The sequence below is a fragment of the Anabrus simplex genome, chromosome 5 (genome assembly GCF_040414725.1).
Source record: "Anabrus simplex isolate iqAnaSimp1 chromosome 5, ASM4041472v1, whole genome shotgun sequence".
Lineage (NCBI taxonomy): Eukaryota > Metazoa > Arthropoda > Insecta > Orthoptera > Tettigoniidae > Anabrus > Anabrus simplex.
The window spans coordinates 112,437,669-112,455,336 of NC_090269.1; the positions used below are offsets into that span (position 1 = coordinate 112,437,669).

General features: G+C 38.5%; 1 protein-coding gene across 1 annotated transcript in view; it reads right to left on the reverse strand.

Annotated features, from left to right (window-relative positions):
• Positions 1 to 17,606, reverse strand: part of LOC136874668 (dystrophin) — a 174,470-nt gene extending 156,864 nt beyond the window's left edge. Inside the window, exons 1-2 of the mRNA XM_067148302.2 lie at positions 17,487 to 17,606; positions 17,259 to 17,392 (exon numbers count right to left, since the gene is read on the reverse strand). Coding sequence (XP_067004403.2) covers positions 17,259 to 17,392; positions 17,487 to 17,521 — 169 coding nt within the window. The 5' untranslated portion in view covers positions 17,522 to 17,606. The remainder of the gene's footprint in view (positions 1 to 17,258; positions 17,393 to 17,486) is intronic.
• Between the last annotated feature and the right edge of the window lie 62 nt (positions 17,607 to 17,668).

The window sequence follows — 17,668 nt, forward strand, 5'->3', positions numbered from 1 at the left end:
AGGACAGCTAAGGAAGAATGGCTGAGAGAGAAGTGCAAGGAAGAAGGCACCTACAAATGATGACATACCCTCAGAATTAACACTAGAACCGCCGGAGCGGTCAAAATGACCGCTACACTTTTTCAAAGCCTTATTTTGACCACATTTTCTGTCGTATTGCAAAGAGCTTCAGTGACTTTTCCTGATTACCGGTCAGAATCATCCGTATTAAATGTAATTAATTTTGCGTCATTGGTTAGGACGTAGGTAACGAGTATACCTAGAACCGCCGGAGCGGTCATTTTGACCGCTGTATTGAATATCATAATAAAATGTATTAGAACATGTGCTTATTCCTCTGTTTGAGATAACATTTGTTTATCATTATTCTCCCTGCAATAATGTAAGCATAACTATGAAAAACTGATAGTATATCTACGGCCATTGTTCATTCTCTTCTTTATTCATTTTTCTAAAGGCGGCTAATGGGTCACTGTCCTCTGAGAGTAGCGAACATTCTTCCACTGTCACGATTCCCTAATGATATACGTTATTTTGATGTCAACATTACAACCTTGGTACTGAAATTCAGCAATTAGACTGTAATTATGCCTGGTGTAGGCCGAGAACTGAAAGTTTCCGATTGTTCTATTACAGCAGTAGAAAATGCGATAGGAAAAGCTGGATGAAAGAAGGGACGCATCAACACAAGCCTCCCAGGACCAAGTAATATGTTACTAGGTACAGATGACATCATGGAGTGGACTGTAGGAGAGTTTGTGAAGACTACACCTGGCAGGATGGCTTGTCACAACATCTTGAAAGAAAATCCAGGACCTACTCCATACTCAAAGCGGTATGTTTCTGACGACAGTGTAGCGTGTGCATGTCGTCTTTTTATTGATGAATCTATATTGAAACACATCATACACTCTACGGAAACTGAAGCAAAACGCGTATTAGGAGATAAATTGTGGAGTGTAAGTTTAGAAAACTGTAGGCATTCATTGTCTTAGTGTATGATCGTGGTGTACTTGGAGCCAGTAGCACTATACCTAATGAACTCTGGTCTGAAAAGTGGGGACCACCATTCTTCAGTGAAACAATGGGGAGGAATTTTTGTCGAGAAATCCAAAAATTTTTGCGTTTCGACGTCAGAATTACAACATTAGAACATTTGAAAACTGATAAATTTGCGTTAGTATCAAAAGTATGGAACAAATTCATCGAAAATTGTTAATTGTCATATTCCAGGTGAAAATCTGCCTGCTGATGAGCAGCTTTTTCCAAGAAAAATAAGGTGTCCATTCTTACAGTACATGCCCAACAAACCAGATAAAACTGGAATTACATTTTGGCTTCTTGTGGACGTTGACTCAAAGTTTCCGTGCAGTGGGTTTCCTTACGACGATCTCAGACCACGTGACGAGGCTCTATCCGAAAGTGTAGTAATGAAGTTGGTGGAGCCGTTTCAAAAGAAGGGGCGACAAGTGACTACAGATAATTTTCTTTGCAACAGTGAAACTTGGTAAGAAGTTGAAAAGTAATGGTTCGAATATTGTTGGAACCATTAGACGATCAAGGAGAGAAATTCCTAAAGCTCTGAAGGCTATGAAAGCTAGTCTTTACGACTCAACTCTCGTGAAACATTCCAATGACACACTTACTGTTTATCAAGGAAAACGAAACAAGAACGTCCTTCTATACAGTACTTTGCACTCAGAAGTTGAACTTCAAGCTAATCCCAAAAGGATTCCCGCAACTGAATACTACTACGGTAGATCAAATGGGAAGAAAATATACTATTCGATCCGTTACACGAAGATGACCTGTTCATGTATTTCATAATATTCTTGACTTGGCAGCTATCAACTCCTGGATGTCTGGCTCCATGGCTAAAAGGTTAGCATGTTGGCCTTTGGTCACAGGGGTCCCGGGTTCGATTTCCGGCTGGGTCGGGAATTTTGACCGAAATTGCTTAATTCCGCTGGCACGGGGACTGGGTATATGTGCCGTCTTCATCATGTGTCCTCGGTCACATTCCGGCACTAAAAGCCATACGCCATTTCATTTCAACTCCTAGATCAGGAAGAAGATCAGTCGCCGAAATGACATCCTGAAACTAGCAGTGGAGCTTCGTGTGGGGTACATGGGATCGAAACCTAAGTCTGTGGATACAGAACCCGAATTTAGGAAGCCTGTGGAAGGAAATGTACAGAATATGCAATGCCAAATGAGGAAATGCAGGAATAAGACAAGTTTTACCTACAGAAAGTGCAAACAGCGAGTATGTGGTTCTTGCTCAAAGTACATAACTAATGTACGTAGTTCCTGCTTCTAAAGACGCAGGATTGCATCAGCGTGTGCGAATACACTGAAGGATAAGAAGGAGACAAATATGTTGTGGTACGTGGATTTGGCAAACAAGTTTCAGGTCATAAATTGCACTAAATGGAATGTTACAGTAATTCTATTTTCTGATAATGAGTAATAACTATTTTTACCGTTTATACTAAAAGAATTTGAAGTAAAAACAATGTTTGTTTTTAGATAAGTGTGTTTTATAGAAACGTTTTTGTGTTTGTAATAAATTAGGAAAATACTACATTTGCAAAACTATTAAATATTTTGAATCTTTTCCGTGTTAGATCCCATAATTAATGTTTTATAAACTTAGTAATACATATTTGAAACGATGATAATGAGTTACTATACGTATTGAGCATAAAAATAATAATTAGAATACAGCGGTCAAAATGACCGCATCGGCGGTTCTAGGTATACAGTATGTTCCGGCGGTCCTAGTGTTAATGGCTGCATTAGAGAAGCCAGCATGATGAGGTTATTCTATTTAGTGTGCAAGATGTATGATACACAAGTTAGATAGAATGTTGTTATACCTATTCCCAAGAAAGCTGGTACTGACAAGTGTGAAAACTACCACACCATCAGTTTAAAAGTTGCAAAGTTTTAACTCTTATTATTTACTGAAGAATAGAGACTCAGTGCCTTAGATGGCAGCGCCCCCAGCCTCTCACCACTGCGTTCCATGGTTCAAATCCCGGTCACTTAATGTGAGATTTGAGCTGGACAAAGCGGAGGCGGGACAGGTTTTTCTCCGGGTACTCTGCTTTTCCCCGTTATCTTTCATTCCAGCAACACTCTCCAATATCATTTCATCCATCAGTCCGACTACTACCGACTCAGTGCCGACTACTTAGTCTATAAACTTATATTGTTTAACTAACACCATTGAACAAGTGTTTCTCGCACTTAATTTTCCCATTGTAATGTATATTAATGTGTATATTTTAAACACTAATCAGGTACCTGATTTTTGCCTTGAGGAGGTAATTTGACTGATGATGCCCTCAATGAAGGGCGAAACATGTCTCAAGTGGAATTAATAATAAATTCCTAAATGTAAAAATTTATATGTATTGAATAGGTGACAATAAACCATTTAGCATCCTACAGCCCCTGTGTTGTCTGAAAAAAAAAAAAAAAAAAAAAAAAAAAAAAACCAGTTTTCATCAAACTTATTCTCTACCATTGGCTGCACCCTTCTTCCTAAAGACTGCACCAATAGAACTTAATAATTCTGGAGCTGTTTTTTTTACTAATGTAAGTCTATTTCTCTCATTCAGCATTCAGCCATGTTGAGTTTAGTTGTCTTTCACTAAAAAAAAAAAAACCTGTAGTTCATAGGATTTTATCTATGTAGTGTTGGGTTTCTGTTTTTTCTTCCTTCCAGAGGTTTTTGCGAAGATTCTGAAGGGTAATGAAATGAGTACTCTATCCCACTTTTATTTTATTTTTTTAGAGCTTCTAGGTCCTATTTTTAATGCATTTCCAACTTTCCAAATAAGGTTAACAAAATGCAACCAATCATATTTAGTTTGTAGTTGTTTATTATGTATCCAACAGTTTTTCATTGACTAACCACCAACAGCACTAGATAAAAGTGACACAGACAGAATTGCTGACTGACAGATTTCACTCAGTCAACACCTCAAGCCCTCATTACATCAAACAGACGCACCTTCTGCAGAGTCTTAAATATAGTATGGTATATAGTCTTCTTGAGAAATGTAAACAATATGTGTTCCTTGGTCATCATACACCAAAATATTTTTGATGTGGCCCAGAGAACAATGCTACATGTCACTTCAAGAAAACATTCCATACAGTGGCAAATGTACCATAAGTCAGGTCAAAAGACAACTTCTCTGGGTTTTAGCACCATCTGTTAAAATAGAGCATATTAAACACCTTATGTTAAACTGAAATCGAAAGATATAGACAGTTTATTCTTCTTGTAAATTTACATTGCCATTTTACGGAAATGAGTATAAATGTAACCTACATTAAAAAATATATACACCATCAAATGTCCGATTTTACACCAAGAGAGTTAAAGGTATTTTAAATGTTCAGAAATTAGTTCTCTATTCAAAGGAACAAAGAACAAGAAAACTATTTTGGCAACATGAGGCATGGTTTTCTGGCCTGTATCACAAACTATATTTACTAGATAGTGGTGCTTTCACTATTTTAGCACAGAAAAAAAAAAAGTGTGTTACAAGTAACACTAAGAACTACACCAATAATTTGTGCCTGACTTCTTAACTGTAACAATCAAGATAAAAAATTCAAATGTTTTAAATTGGAAACAATCTGAAACAATAGATTGTCAGAGTAATCGAAGTTATAATAATGAAAAGCGATAGCTGTGATTCCGTCCTCTGGAAAAGGCTTGACGTAGGGCTGACACCCCACTCTGTAAAAAAAAAAAAAAAAAGAGGTCAAGTTGCAAAAGAAAAAATGGCGGAAGATTGTTGAAGAGGCCAAGGTTCACAATGAACTGTAGAGCCATAGAAGAAGGAAGATAGCTGTGATTAAAACTCGACCCCTTAAAAAAATGAAGTATGACAAAATTGCAGCTTCTAATGAGATAATTAAGGAAATCCCTTTAGAATATTTGTTAGATGATACATCAAATTATACTTCAGGTGGGGTTTATATAAATTACTTTTAAAATTTCCATGCCAAAATACCAGAATGTAGAACTCAAAATTTTATGCAGAATCTTGTCTGATTATATGCAAGTAAAAGTGCAATTAGGCATGATTTATTGCTCAGTAACATGACACTTGAAGCATAGAAGCCCAGACAGTGAATCGCTTTGTCACCTAGCTGCTTCCTCCTCATATTGATCTTTTAATGAAGTCTGCAATATATCGCTCAAAAGAAGGTTTGAAAAGAACAGTAAATGTGCTGAATGGTGTGCAGGTAGTAAGTTTTATATTTATATAGCTCTTTCTTGCATGCAATGGTATATTATACACGAGACTGACATGAAGCTATCATTCAAAAACTACTGAAAGGTTATAGGTAAGCAGTCTTCCCACTGCATTTCAGTTAGAATGATTTTTGTAACAACTTGATAACAATAAGCAACAGCACAATCCTTCACTAAAACAATAAGAAAAAAACAGTAACATGAAAATCTTTGATTAATATCCTTTTGGTTAGAAAGGTGGAAATCTCCTATGCAGAGAAGTATACTAGATGTTTAGGCTAGTGATGGGCAGTCTGAGACTAAATCTCGAGATTTCTCGGGATTTCTCGAGAATAGCGCAGGCACTATTTCTCGCGAGAAATTTCGAGAGATCTAGAGAGCGTTGTCCCCGCATTGTGTGGCGAGCAGCGTGTCGTAGGCCTACAGGTAGTCGGAGCTGAATGTTGTTTGTGCCGAGTATCCAAATAGCCAACCACGGGCCTTCTCCATTTCGTAAATACGTGTCAACAAGCGACTACGGTGTTCATTTCTACAGAGGTCTATTTTGACGCAATATAACATAATTATAAAGAATTCGCATTCTGGCATTGTATGCACTGGTAGGAACACGAATGAGTAGTTTAAGTACAGAACCTGACGGCTACTGTAGGTACATGTGCCCGGATACTGGAGGCGTGCATTATTCTAACTCGAGACGAGGCAAGATGCACCTTGCTGCATATGCAACCACCATTACGCATGAGTGGAATGTGTAACCTAAAAGAGTTTGCTCCAATTCTTTTGACAGATAGGTGTACATCGTTATCAGACCCCACATTCAATAACATATGACCACTGCTTGTGTTTACCGACATTTTGGTGACGAGGGAAATAATTCCTTACAATGTTATAGAGTATTCGCGTCATATGTAAAGTTAGCATAATTACCCAACAACAGGAGTACAACAAGCAATTCCATGGAAAGGAAATATTACAAGTACTACTAATTTAACATTCTAATTCCAGCATCATAAACAAATTCAGTATTTGCAGTGCTTAACACTGCCGCTTACAATACTATAGGTGCAGCTTTCTACTGGCTCAACATTACAAGTGATAATAAAGTGAAGTTAAACCATCATTACCCTACAACTATAACGACAACAACGAAAGAATATATGACAAGAAATGCTAATAGTTTAACTTTCTAAATCCAGCATCAATATATACAAATTCACACACAACTTAAGTATTTCCATTACTTAACACTACAAGACGGGTTGAACTTATTACTAGCTTAACACTATAAGTGATATTAAAGTTAAACCATAACTACCCAACAAGAGTACAACAAGCAATTCCATGAAGAGAAAATATTAGAAGAAATACTACTAGTTTAACATTCTAAATCCAGCAGAAAATCACAAATTCAGTGTCCGTCGTTTACAGCTTTTACTTTTCACTTTGCACTAGCACTAATAATCATCTTGAACGATTTGATACCGGAAGAGAATCTATCAAAGACTGCTGCAGGTAATTTATTCCAATCCCTTATGGTCCTGTTTACGAAGGAAAACTTGCCCATATCAGTATGCTGGTTATTATTACACTACTGTAAGTGACCGTTTCCACCAGGATATTTCCCATTTGCGATGTATTTGTTAATAATAATAATAATAATAATAATAATTAGGTACTTCGGTATATGACAGTGCAATGTGTAATTGTGTCTAGTTGTACGCGACAACTTGAAAACGATGTCCGAAATGCAACGTAGTCGTGGATGTCGGTTATTTTTGAAGAAATGCCACATAACACAGCCCGCTGTGTTGTTTATCCAAAAGAAGTAAAATACTTCGGCAGAAATACTTCTGGGATGATCCGACACTTAAAAACACATAATATAAATGAAGAGGAATAGTCACAGAACACCTCCGGCCCGGTCTGAATCACAAGAAGCTACCCTGCCGACAACGATTTTGAGGCATCTAGGTAGGTTTACATCCTAATAACAGTTATCAACAGATTATACGGGTTGTTCAGCTAAGAAGTCCGCCTGAAATAACTCGTTTCACTTTCATTAATGGTATTTGGAGAAAACAGTGGAAAGCCAGAGGGGTGTTTCCAGGGTTTCTCGGGAAATAAGAAAAGAAATCAGCAGTTACAATGTTTATTAAATAAATAATGTAGAAATAACAAGAAAATTTAGGAAAATTCTAACAATGATTAATATATTATATTTCAGCACTTGGCCTTGAGCTAAAAAGTTGCCACAGGCTGTGCGAACAAGAACAAATAGGTAAGACTGTCTTACGATAGCTGTGAAATGAGATTACAATCTCCAAATAATTAATTTACGTTGAAGGCTGGTTAAAAAACCAGACCGAATAAGTGGAATAATTATAAATACTTGAAAAGTAAAGCTATCAAAACAACAAGGTTAAAGATAGGAATTTTGAAAAAATTTACGGTGTAGCACAACAGTACCGAAATTGAGTCTTAACACACAAGTCTCCACCAGGGAGTCATAAGTTCAAGAAAAAGGGGACCTTTTTTCCAGTATCTTCATTATTCGTCTAAGAACTGTAGTAAATGAGTTTGCAGACGAACCAGCCGACATCTGGGCAAAACATGTCCATAGACACAAATTAAGTAAAACCAGTCATTAAAAAATAATTCAATAGATACTGGTGCAAAAACCAAGCCTAAGCCGGTGTTGTTATCATGTTCAAATATAAAGTACGAGGCCGACGAGGCCACATCGGTGCAGCTGGCTGGCTAACATGCTTAGAGCAAACCAGACCTGAGAGATGAAGGCGAGGTAAACAACCTCGAGTTGACTGTAGCAAGGACGCACGCTGAAGAGAAGTTGCTATTACATATGCGTGCAGCGAATATGTTTCTCAAGAAGGTACAGCATAGTAACTGCTGCGGAACCTAGGCGGCGATTCCGGCCAAATCCGGAATGATAAGGCGAAGCATACAGGCAGGCATGTCGCTTAAATAGCACAAAGGAAGATTCCAGATGCAACGCAACATAGTACTGGAAAACTAACAAAAGTAATTTACAAACTGTGCATGGAAATCTTAACAAAAAAATAACCAAACAATACGAAAAGGGGAACCCAGAAAGAATATCCTTAAAATTTACAATTAATAAATTTAATAAATACTAAATGCAAATAACGATAATATAATAATAATAATGTTATTTGCTTTACGTCCCACTAACTACTTTTTAAGGTCTTCGGAGACGCCGAGGTGCCGGAATTTAGTCCCGCAGGAGTTCTTTTACGTGCCAGTAAATCTACCGACACGGGGCTGTCGTATTTGAGCACCTTCAAATACCACCGGACTGAGCCACGATCGAACCTGCCAAGTTGGGGCAAATAACGAAAAGAACCAATAAAAGAAACAAGAAAGCGCGGAAGGATACACTTTCGGTACCAATCAAGAGAAAAGTTGCCAGTGACGTAAGCAGTCGTGATAAGGTGCTGCAACCAAACAGAAACCAAGAAGGAATGACGTAGGGCAGCGCAAAGTGAAGGAAAATATGTGCACAGAGTTCGTTTAACCGGTAACATGAGTGCACGTCGAAGGAAACTTGTAAGCAATCAACGAAAAGTAGCCAGATCGAAAAAAATAATTAAGGTAAGAACAGCATGCAACTTAAATTTAGAGAAATGTGAAAGGTACCAAAAACAGCGAAAATTATCATCAAATGGTACGTTCATGAACGCATGAACCAGTATTAAGAAGCTCATAGTTCAACATGCAGTGCTTTCCTAGGCTTTTGACAAAATTTATCGTCACACAAGTTTTCATATGAGAACTGCTGATGATAACTATCAAGCTTACACTCGTAGTTACTGGGACGTCACGTCGCACAGCTCGCAACACACGAGAATCGGTCTCAAGAGCGTTGTCCATCACCCCTGCTGAAAGAATTGGAGCAAAGTCGAGCATTTTAGATTACACGTTCCACTCATGTGTAATGGGGGTTGCATATGTAACAAAGCACATCTTCCCGTCTCAAGTTTGAATAATGCACGCCCCTAGTATCCCAGTAGATGTACATCCTATCTACAGTTATTCACAAATTATGCAGGGTTATTCAGCTAAGAGCCTCCGTGGCTCAGACGGCAGCGTGTCGGCCTCTCACCGCTGGATACGGTGGTTCAAATCCCGGTCACTCCATGTTAGATTTGTGCTGGAAAAAGCGGAGGCGGGACAGGTTTTTCTCCGGGTGCTCCGGTTTTCCCTGTCATCTTTCATTCCAGCAACACTCTCCATTCTCATTTAATAGCATCTATCAGTCATTAATAAATCACCTTGGGAGTGGCGACCCCATTGTAATAATAGCCTATATCTGGTTCATTCATTACATCCCTGACCCGATCAAAGACTGGAAAACAGGTTGTAGGTTTTCATTTTCATTCAGCTAAGATGTCCACCTCAAATGAGCCGTAAACAGTTTAAGATACTGTACTGACATTCGGTTTTCACTTTCGTTAATGGTATTAAGGGGTTCGTAGTTGAACACAGAGTACTTTTCCAGGCTTTTGACAAAATGTATTGCCTCACACGTTTTCATATGAGAACTTCAGGCTATAACTGCCAATGATTACTATTAAGTTTACAGTCGTAGTTACTGGTACGTAGCACAGCTTGCACTACACGCGGATCGGTCTCGAGATTTTCACAAGAGTCCCGAGATCTGCGACGTCAGTCTCGAGAGTCTCAAGCGAGAGCGTTGCCCATCACTAGTTTAGGCTATGCTTTCTTTTGGTGCCATCTCGCCACAGAAGAACAGTGACCATCCTGAAACAATTTTTCTAATTTTGTATTTCACATTCGAGTTACTGAATAATGTATGACAAATCACTGTCAGAGGTTCTGAGCCCAGGATAAACTTCTCAGCCCACATTCACATTTTCCTTTTATGATCAGGTGTATCAGGCTATATTCGTTATTTTGGGAGACATGACCGAAATAGGCCATTTTTATAAGATTTCTAAGGATTAAGACTTCACACGATTTCCCCAGGACAATCAAGTACTGTACCTCTTCTCTGGTGACTAGTCTACCCATGCGATCTTCACTATTTTGCAATACATAACATATGCCTCTTCAGTGATGCCTAGGCCATCTATGGCAGCTAATGGGGGGAGCTGTTGAGAATCCACCCAGCCTTCAGGCTGAGGACAATATATACATAGTATTTGAAAATCCTGCAGCTGGTTCCTTGACGAAGCCTTTAGTGGCCATCCACGACACCACTAAGCACCACTAGAAACATGTAACATTTCACAATAAGTCAACGAATTTTGAATCAAGGTCATAGCTGCACACAAGATATTTTAATTTCAGAAACACGTGTCTTGCAATGCTGATTCTGGTTTCAATGTATACATCCAGATCCTATTCTTGTGTCTGTCAGCATCACAGGTACCTGAAATGTGATGTCCTTTCAGCAGTGTTTCTGCCAGGATTATAACTGAGCTGGTGATTTTCTGCTTGCTGATTACCCTGAATAATATTTTAGTGTTTATTTTAAAGCCAAACATCTTGCTTACTTCATTCATGCTGTTCAAAAGGAATTGAGGGTCATCTATCAGTATCCAGTCAGTGTCAGCTGTACTATTTCATATCCTTGTCGCGTGTGCAGTGACCTGAACCAATGCTGTAAGATGAGTGTTAAGTATGGCTCTTATTTGACAAGACATGAAACGATAGCAGACAAGAATGTAGAGCCCAAGTTAAGAAATTTGGACAAGGCAAAGTACAGAGAATGAAGAAGCACAGCCTACAGAAAAATGCAAAGAAGCAAATAGGGATGATGAAGGTATGATATTAATTTTGATCTGTTATTTTTATTAGCAATAATAGTTCCTTGTTAGGTTTTCTCACAACGAAACAAGATAACATCTACTTCTAAACTTCAATTATTTTACTTTTCCTTTATTTACATCATGTTTGTTTCATTGTTTAAACAGAAAAATACTAGTTGCTTGAAAAGCAAGGGGCTGAAAATATTTAATAGGATTTTATTTTTATTCCTATGTAAATGGTGTTGGATATGACATGATCTATGACATGATTCTTTAACTTACTTTTCTCACTAAAAGCCTTTATTTAACCACCTAATCAATACACAATTTTTCGTTGAATAGGGTAGGATTAGTTTTAGCCGATATGACTGCCATCCTCAGCTGTTCACAATTGCTAGATAAGGACATAGTACCATTCCAAATATCTTAATAAAAACAAGTCAAACGGGGTTAAATTCCAAGAAGCTAGGACCATAGATGATCGCAAAAACACACATTATATGCACATTCAAAATGGTCATTACAGTCTGTATATAATACTTAATCAGATAAAATGACAGTCTAATGGATCCCAATAAGTTAGGGACTATAAATAATCATAAAAGCACCCTCTCACAACTTACATAAACAGTTGTTAACAAATATTCCATGACGTAGTCTGTATCCGAAAACTTAACACTTTAATCAGATAAAAGGCGACATTAATACCATTGTCCGATGGTACTATAAAAAGACAGAGAATTGTGAGAACATGCACATTAGGAACACTGCTATTTAACACATTTCTCAAGAGAGTTAAAGTTTTTGTTAAAAATCACAATGTTGAACTTTAATAGATTACTATTCTGATTATTAAAACATATGAAAATTTCAAATATATATATATTGTACCGGTAAAAGAGCCCGACTCTCAGATTATATTTTAAAGTAAGTACGAATATAGTTCTCAGGGCTAAAACTGGGTGACCAGTAGCTAGGGCTCGGTACAGGAGGTAGGGTCCTATCTACAAGAAAACTTGTACTCTGACTGAACATGAGTTTATTCATATAAGACATGAAATTGCACATCACCTCCAGGCAGATATAAGTTGTCTTCCACATAGTCCTGTAATATGGCTCGGATTCTCCAGTTCACCAAGCCGAGTAGGTTGGAACACGTTCCAGAAGATTCCAGGGACTCCGTACAGAAGCGGCTGGACTGTCTGGGTTGGTAGAAGGTAGAGATGCCTCGAACTTTCGAGGCCCAGGTTGAACCCCGATGATCCTGGTGATGTTGCAGATAATCATTTACTACCGCAGTCCAACGTGACTGAGAGGGTTGATGTCTCCAAGGTCACTCGCAGTGCTGATAAATCTGAGTTCATAAAAACCTTGGGTGATTAACCTATTAGCGAAGTCACTGGTTATTATTTGTCAAGACTTTCAAAATTTAACACTCGTAAAATGATATGTCTCTGTTCTGAATAAATACTGGCAAAAAAAACACAAGTCCCTTCTCATGAAACTATAACCAAATTTAAAGTTCACCACTGGCGAAGGTACAAGTCTTTGAATGAACACGGACGAAAACACAAGTCCATCCACATGAATAAATTTACAGTCTATCACTGGCAAAATTTATAAGTCTTTGAATCAACACTGGCGAATGTACAAGTCTTTGAGTGAACATGTACGAAAACACAAGTCCATCCACATGAATAAATTTACAGTCTATCACTGGCAAGGTATCCAAGTCTTTGAATAAACACAGGTGAAATCCTAAATTTATGTTTTAAAGACGTTGAATGAAGTTAGAGTTCATCACCGGCAAAGTTTATAAGTCTTTGATCCAGTACCAGCAAAATCACAAATTTATGCTTACGGGAACTTAAAGCACATTCAGAGATCATCACTAGCAAAGTTTATAAATCACTGTTTATTAGAGGAATGAGTTTCTTAACACTTGCAAATATTGCAGGTTCAATTTATGAAGAATTCGTTCTTTAACACACGTAAATAATACAAGTCCAATTATGTTTCACGTAAATAATACAAGTGAATAATTGGAAAAATTCCAGTCTCGAACACACGTAAATATTGTAAGTTCAATTATGAAGACTTAGAAAATGTTCTTTAACACTCGAAATATTGTAAGTCCACTTTAGAATACTTGGAAGAATTTGTTCTCCCACACTCGAAGAAAATACAAGTTCACTTTATGAAAACTTAGAAAATTACAGAGTTCCTCGTCGGGACTGTCACTACACGACGATAGTAGCAGCGAGAGTGTCCACGCTGACTACTCAGCTGCAACTGAGTGAACAGGCTACAGTGGGCCCTCCTTTTATTCGATCCGGGATGTCTACGTCACAATACGGCTTGACTGAATATCTCCTGAATCCCTCGATGGATTTAGTTGAAACTCGAGCATTGCGACGTTCAGGTGATCCCAAACAAGATGACATATCGCTCAAGCCGCTAGCATAATTATTACGGGAGTTACAAAATTTTCCCCGTCGAACAATCCAGAAGATGTGACGTGGAGTCTAGAATATACGAGTCCAGGCTGGGAACACGTGGTGTGACGGGCGGGTGGTCTAACTAGCCCCTGTGGCTACGTCACAGCTCACAGCTGTCCTTCACTCGCTTGCTTTCCCCGCTGACGGTAAACAAACCAGGCGAGCTCAGAACATTACGCGTGATAATTAAATGTAATTTATACTCAAAAAATACTCATGTACGGGTCGTAACTGGTACAATATATTTATTTGAAAAGGTGGATCAATCTTCTTTAAGCCATAAAAACTGTTATATTGGCCGAGGGATATCCCGATGTTTAAGAAAAATCACGTCGCATCCATCCGTAAGGGCAACAGAGGGGGATATCCCTGAAGGTTACAGTGGTGCACCCTATCTAGCTGTTAGTGTTGTGAAGTTCATTGCTTACACGATTTTTTTAACTCGCCTTTGGATTTAAGAGATTACTTCTAATAGCCTACTTTTTAGCCCGCCTGGTGGCCATGATCGTTAAGGCGCTGAAGTCTAAAACGGTCTAACACCGAGGTTAGCCGGTTCGAGTCCCGTTGGTCGAAAAAATTTTCACCATCAGAATGTTGGCCGGCAGGGTAGGGGAGGTGGTGGTATACAATTTCTAATCACTAGATTGCGTGCCAAAAGCCTGGATTAAATTCCAAACCTCTCCGCAGTGCTCATATGGAGTGAGGGCATATGACGCTGTTGATAGTGATTCGTCCGTCGGATGGGGACGTTAAGCCTTGAGCAGACCCCTTGGTGCTATTCGACAGGAGTAGGCTATGTGCCGGCACCGGGTTTCACCCTCTCCCTACTATCCACGACAAATTCATCTCACCTCATACCCGACCCCGTAGGGAAACGGGACAAGGGTTGGACAAACAAACAAACTTCTAATAGCCTACTTTTTAATGGCTTAACTATGATTACAAACCATTAGCTCATTTATTTTGGACTTAGGCCTATTTAACATCTAATTAGTACATGTTTTGTCCTGATTTGTGGGACATCTTCAGCTAAAACGTGTGCAATACACTTCACCATTTCCAACACTACAACAAGGTTTTCTTCACTTCTTCAGCCATTCTCTTCTTCTCTTTTTATTTCAGACTCCTAACTACACATTATTATCGAAGGATAACACTACGTTCCTACCAAATTTCAACGAGGCCCTACGGTTTAAAGGAGTTTCTCCCTGTTGTAATAGAAACTAAAATCCAACAGAACATAAGTACACAGCTCTAATTTTACATATATATAAGCTATATATTCAACCAATCATAATGTTGGACCAAGCTACTTGAGATTCTTAAGATGATCAGGATCAGAACAAAGAATTTTCAATAATCTATAAAATCAGTCTGCAAACCAGAAATTCTCACTACCATCAAGAGAAGGAAGCTAGAATACTTCCGTTATATGATGCAGAACTATAAATACCACCTTCTGCAAGTAATACTCCAAGGGAAAATTAATGGAAAACGTGGCCCGGGGAGAAGTAGGACATCGTGGCTCGGCAACTTGAGCCAGTGGTTTGGAGTGACAAAACTTACTCTGTTCAGAACAGCTATGAACAAACAACAGATCATGCTACTGATCGCCAACATTCTGCGAGGACATGGCACATGAAGAATAAGAAGAATCTAGGGATTTGAAAAAGAAGCAGTAATCCAGAAAGGAGTGAGGCAAGGCCACAGTTTGTCTCCCCTCCTTTTCAATGTTTATACAGAACAGGCAGTAAGGAAATCAAAGAGTAATTTGGAAAGGGAATCAAAATCCAAGGAGAGAAAATCAAAACTCTGAGATTTGGCAATGATACTGTTATTTTATTTGAGACTCCAGAACATGCAGAGAAATGCCAAACCTATATAGTCCACTCCACAATGTTAGTAACATAACGCACCACTATGTGACGCAAGCAAAGTGACTGTCCTTTGTTTAACACTAGTAGCGCTGAGGTAAGTAGAAGTGAGTAGAATAGCACTGTTGCCAACTGTTGGCTATTTGTTTGATATGGCGTACAGTATGCGCCACGGCGATAGAAAAGAGCCTCTTGAAGGGAGTGTCGGGGCCACTGTTCTCATGGCAGAGATTGGCCTCGATGTGCAAAAATTTGTTAAAGATAAGAAATGACATTTATTTCTTGCCATAAGCTCCGAGACTGAAGGAGGAATTGAGAAAGTGTAAGGTTACCATCCGATGCAATGACACTTTTAAACTTCGCGGACCTCTTTAGACTTTTTTCTTTTGCAGTGGTTGGTAACATCAGCGAATTCCCATGATCCTTGGCAGAAGCAATGGATAATGGTGTCTGGACCACTACTTTAGGTTATAAAAGTAAATATACTCCTAGGGGCAGGTGGGTTGGACCCTGGCAGGCATAATGAACACATCCCTCCTCCAGAATCATTTCTAGGCAAGAATAGCAGTATTGAAACTAACATACTAAGTAATAATCCTTGCGGAGCGGACTCTATAATTCTACCAGAGAAATTGCTGAATGGTTTGGACAGTATTGGATAACAAGTACAATATGAAAATAAACAAGTCCAAAACAAAAGTAATGGAGTGCAGTCGAACAAAGGTGATGCAGGAAATATTAGATTAGGAAATGAAATCTTAAAGGAAGTAGAAAAATATTGTTACTTGGGTACTAAGATAACTAACGATGGCAGAAGCAAGGAGGACATAAAATGCAGGCTAGCACAAGCAGGGAAGGCCTTTCTTATGAAAAGGAATATGCTCAATTCGAGCATTGATACAGAAATTAGAAAGATGTTTTTGAAGACTTTTGTCTGGAACATGTATGGAAGTGAAACATGGACGATAACTAGTTCACGAAAGAAAGGGAATAGAAGGTTTTGAAATGTGGTGTTACAGAAGAAAGCTGAAGGCGAGATGGACATATCGAATCACGAATGAAGAGATACTGAATCAAAGTGGTGAAAGCAGATCAATTTGGCTAAATTTGACAAGAGATGGAATGATTGGATGCATCTTAAAACACCCAAGACTTGTTCAGTTGGTTTCTGAGGGAAGTGTCGGCGGTAAGAATGGTAGGCTAGACCAAGGTATGAACATGACAAGTAGATTAGAGCAGATGCAGCAGTTATGTAGAAATGAACAGATGAGCACAGGATAGGGTGGCATGGACGCTGCATCAAAGCAGTCTATGGGCTGATAACTCAAACAACAATTGTGAATCTCTTGAGGATCCAACCAGCCTTCAGTGGTGGTGGTGATGTTTGTTTTACAAGATCCTTAACCCTACCTTCAGGCTGGGACTCAACGTATGTGCATACTAGTAGACATACACATTGATTTAACCTATGCATGATAACATTACTTACTGAATGATAGCATGTGACTTCTTCTACATTTTGAGAATTATGGATGAAAGATTTTAATTACAGAAAGAAACTTCTCCTCACATGGGAATTTGAAGAGGATGTTGTATCTTTGCTTATGTGTTCCACTTTAGATATGAATAATGTAAGACAATGGAAGATATTTGAACTTATGATACAAAGGAGCCAAAGAAGCATGCTGAATTCACAGAATCAACAATAAATTATGTATAGTCAGCACAGACGAATAGCACATTTATTTCAGATGAAGTCTAAATAATTTTGAATTTGTCGTTATATAGAACTTACTTCGGAAAAATTTCTGCAGACAACGAAGTTTGGCAGCAGTTCGGTATGCAGCATATTTTATTACATTGCATTCATCCAGCATCCGAGTGATAGTCTTCATGTATGGTTCACTTTTCGATTCTTCGCTTGGGTGACTGGAAAACCGTAGAAAACCCAAAATGTAAACAAAGGCACTTCTCAGGTAATAACCGACCTATTCCTATATTTGGCACTAATACAAACTCTTACCTGTATTGTACATTGCAGTTTGCCACGGTCGACATCTCTCTTCGTAGTCAGTACAATGGTAACTGAATGAATTACAAACGTCAAACTGAAGAAGTGTCATTACCTTTATCACGCTAAAATGATTGCTGTTGCCCACTGCCCAGTTTGTTTCTTGGCGGTTATTCATTGTTGCCAACGTTTTC